Genomic DNA, 3,160 nt, shown 5'->3' with positions numbered 1-3,160 from the left:
GAGCTGAACAAGTGGAAGAGGCTCAAGTGACAGCAGCTGGGGACTCTGAAAGGTGGGGTTGGGGTTCCTGAGGACCTCAGAGGGGTCAAGAAATGTGTCCGAGGTCCTAGCCGACAGCAATTTATCTGGTCCCAGAGCGTGAGCTCCTCCCTCTATGCTGTGCTAACCATCCAGCCCCCGAAGCCACCCCTATGCAGGTCGCCTTGTGGACCAGGGGACATTTGCAAGTTACACCAGATGGTGACTAGCTAACAATAATGCTAATGACACGAATACACGGAACCCTGACGCTCATACTAGCTGGTTAGTCCAGAGTGGACTCTGTCTGCCTGATCTTTTCAAGTCAGGAGTGTAAAGCAGGCCATTTTCTACCTGGAGTAGCAGGCTCCACCCTCCTGCCAGTGACTGCAGGCCGTGCCTGCCGCCCCTCACGCTTATTTCTCTCACTCTGTAATTATGTTGTTTATGGTTTACGTGATGGCAGAGACCTTGTCTGTTTCCTTCACCTCTGCATCTGTAGTGCCCTGGCCAGTGCCCGGCACATAGTAAGTGTTCACTAAACCCTCGTTATTGCTGCAGCGTGGCCCTGTGCGCCCTCAAGGTGGGGGTGCCCAGCCTTGCTGCCCAGCACCGTGGGTGGTGCCTGGTCTGCAGGAGGCACTCCATGAACGGACTCTCAAAACTGGAACTTCAGCTGCCCAGAAGAGCTCGTTGGGGCTTTGTGGGCGGATAGGGTTAGCACTCAGTTAAACGCTCAGTTTCTTTCCTTTGGTTTTGTTTCTTAGATTATCGTTTTTATTCTTTACCATGTGAAAATGTGCTTGCTTTTTTTCTGCCCAATCGACAAAGTGTGTATTTTGATGCAGACTGTTCCTCGGTCTGGCAGGATTAGCCCGCAGCCTTCCTGGGCCTGGGCGTGCACAGCCGATCGCCATAGAACACGTGCTCCTAGTGCATGTTTAACGCCTGGATTCGGTGAAAAACTCGAGGGCCAGGGAGCTCCCCAGTTAAGAATTCATTTTATTTGTGTACCCAGAGGGCCTGTGTCCTTGCGCTAGTGATGATGGTCACTTCCCCAGCTCTAACATGTCATCTGGCATGAGCCCGGAGCCCCTGGACACAGCCACAGCTGGTGGCATAAAGAATCCGCTGCACCCATCCCCCTCCCCTCCCCCCAGACCTGCCCGGCAAGTGCGAGAAGAGGACTGACAGCCATAGAATCATTCTCCTGAGAACAATGAGAGGCACTTAGAGCGGTCGCATCTTTTCTCCAAGGGACGCATTATGCTCTCCTAACAAATGTTTAGTCAAATGTTGAGGGGGAGTAGACGAGATGCTTTAGCGACAGGAAAGAGAAAGCGACAGGAACGACACAGGGTCCAGCTTTTGGCAGGTAGGTCCCTCTTTTGAGGGCCGGTCCGAGGCCTCCGTGGGCTCCCGCTGATGCCGTCTTTCCATCTTCTGTTCGCTTCTAGCATGATCTACACTTTAGTGAGCTCCTAACTCAAAGACCACGCGCGTCATCAGAGGCTGGGATGGCGGAGGCCCGAGGCTGAGAAGTCACTTCTGCTGGCGACTGGAGAAGGGACCGCAGAGGGGATGTGTGAGGAGGAGACCCGGCGGACCCTCCGACCGAGTCGGGAACTGGAACCAGGCCGCAGCCGGGGGCCGAGTTAACTGCGCATGCGTCGTTGCCCTGTGTCGCACAGTCTGTGGCCTTCACACCCACGCTCGGGTCGTAGATCCCTTCTGAGCAGCGGGGACGCGGGGACAAAGCCCTGGACTGCTCCCGAGTGAGAATTGCTGCTCCCTGAATCCACTTCCTCGAACGGCTCCCCACAGGTGCACCCTGGGTCCCTGGACCACGGGAGTGGAGACGGGAAGGCTGGAAGGTGCCCGCTGAGGAACAGAATGACCCAGAGTCAAGGTTGAGTCTGCGGGACCCATCGAAGGCCTCAGGATGTTGTGGGCTGCCCATGGCCCTTGGGCTTCTTCCAAGCCATGGCCACGCCCTTCACCTCCGTGGGAGGGTCTGGAAGGTGTGCCCTTGACCTCAGCTGGAACGAGCCCCGAGCCTTCGGGAGAATCTATTTTCATGCTCGGCTTCGGGAGAGCCCGCCTTAGTGATACAATAAGCTGGGTTTGGCGCAGTGCGTTGGTAATAAATTATGTCCCAAGTCACAGAGGTGGGTGTGGGCTGGGGAGGGGGGAATCTTAGGAAACAATGACTTTTTAAACATTTACTACATGTTTAAAGTGTTAGTTTTTCACCACAATGAACTGTATTTTTCTGTTGCCACCTAAAGCCATCACAGGGTTATCAGATGCAAATCGAGTGGTTAACACGAGTCCAAGCTACCTTCTTTTAAGGATCCCTCCGACAGTTCCAAGGCCAGAAAACGCTGGAGTGGCCGCTCTGAACTGCGGGCATTCAGCGGCGAAGAAAAGAAGCAACGGAATTATAGTTTCATTTTATGATGCTGTATCATTGTACTGTTTAGTTCAACTTGGAGGACATTCGCTTCTTTAGAATTTTCCATGTGACATTCTCTCCTTTTCGCGTAGGAGTTGTGCTAGGGGTTGTAAATGACAAGGCTGAGATTTATATGATTTTCGAATTGGGCACAACGATTTTGACCTTATTCCCCCAACTTCCCTCCTTTTTTTCCATTTGCCATACACGGGCTATTTATACATGTACCCAGCTTCATCTGAACCCTGTGACTCAGGCCTATGAATGGTATTTGTGTAACACGTCGTGTGCTATGTTTAAAACGCAGTGACAACTTGAGTGTCTCAACTACCTGGCTGTCTCATTTAAACCCCATTACTGCCTGGATTCGTCTCCATATGGTTGGTAAACTGGTAGGTAGAAAAAGCAGTTTCAAACAGGCATTCGGCTTCTAAAAATTCTCCAGAGAACAAAATATAGACTTTTGCTCTTAGGCTGAATATATCAAACCAGAGAATTCGGGGTGGTATTTTGGGGAGCAGGCTTACCCTGGGCCAACCCCCATCGTCCTGGCTGGGTAAATGTTGTTAGGGCAGAGAGTTAGCTTTAGGGCTGGTTGGCCTTGTCGTTGACGCTGTTTCTGGGAAGACTGGCTGCCTTCATCCCGAGAAGCGGGCCTGGCTTCCAGGCTGCAAATCTCAGCCTGCA

The 3,160-nt window shown here is 52.5% G+C and overlaps 1 protein-coding gene across 6 annotated transcripts in view; it reads left to right on the top strand.

Annotated features, from left to right (window-relative positions):
- Positions 1 to 2,791, top strand: part of CNIH3 (cornichon family AMPA receptor auxiliary protein 3) — a 171,682-nt gene extending 168,891 nt beyond the window's left edge. For all 6 annotated transcript variants that reach the window (XM_023531012.1, XM_023531016.1, XM_023531015.1 and 3 more), the window contains one exon: positions 1,476 to 2,791. In XM_023531012.1, coding sequence (XP_023386780.1) covers positions 1,476 to 1,503 — 28 coding nt within the window. In that variant the 3' untranslated portion in view covers positions 1,504 to 2,791. The remainder of the gene's footprint in view (positions 1 to 1,475) is intronic.
- The last annotated feature ends 369 nt before the right edge of the window (positions 2,792 to 3,160 follow it).

The sequence above is a fragment of the Pteropus vampyrus genome, unplaced genomic scaffold (genome assembly GCF_000151845.1).
Source record: "Pteropus vampyrus isolate Shadow unplaced genomic scaffold, Pvam_2.0 Scaffold60, whole genome shotgun sequence".
Lineage (NCBI taxonomy): Eukaryota > Metazoa > Chordata > Mammalia > Chiroptera > Pteropodidae > Pteropus > Pteropus vampyrus.
This window is presented reverse-complemented; position numbering and strand designations above follow the sequence as displayed.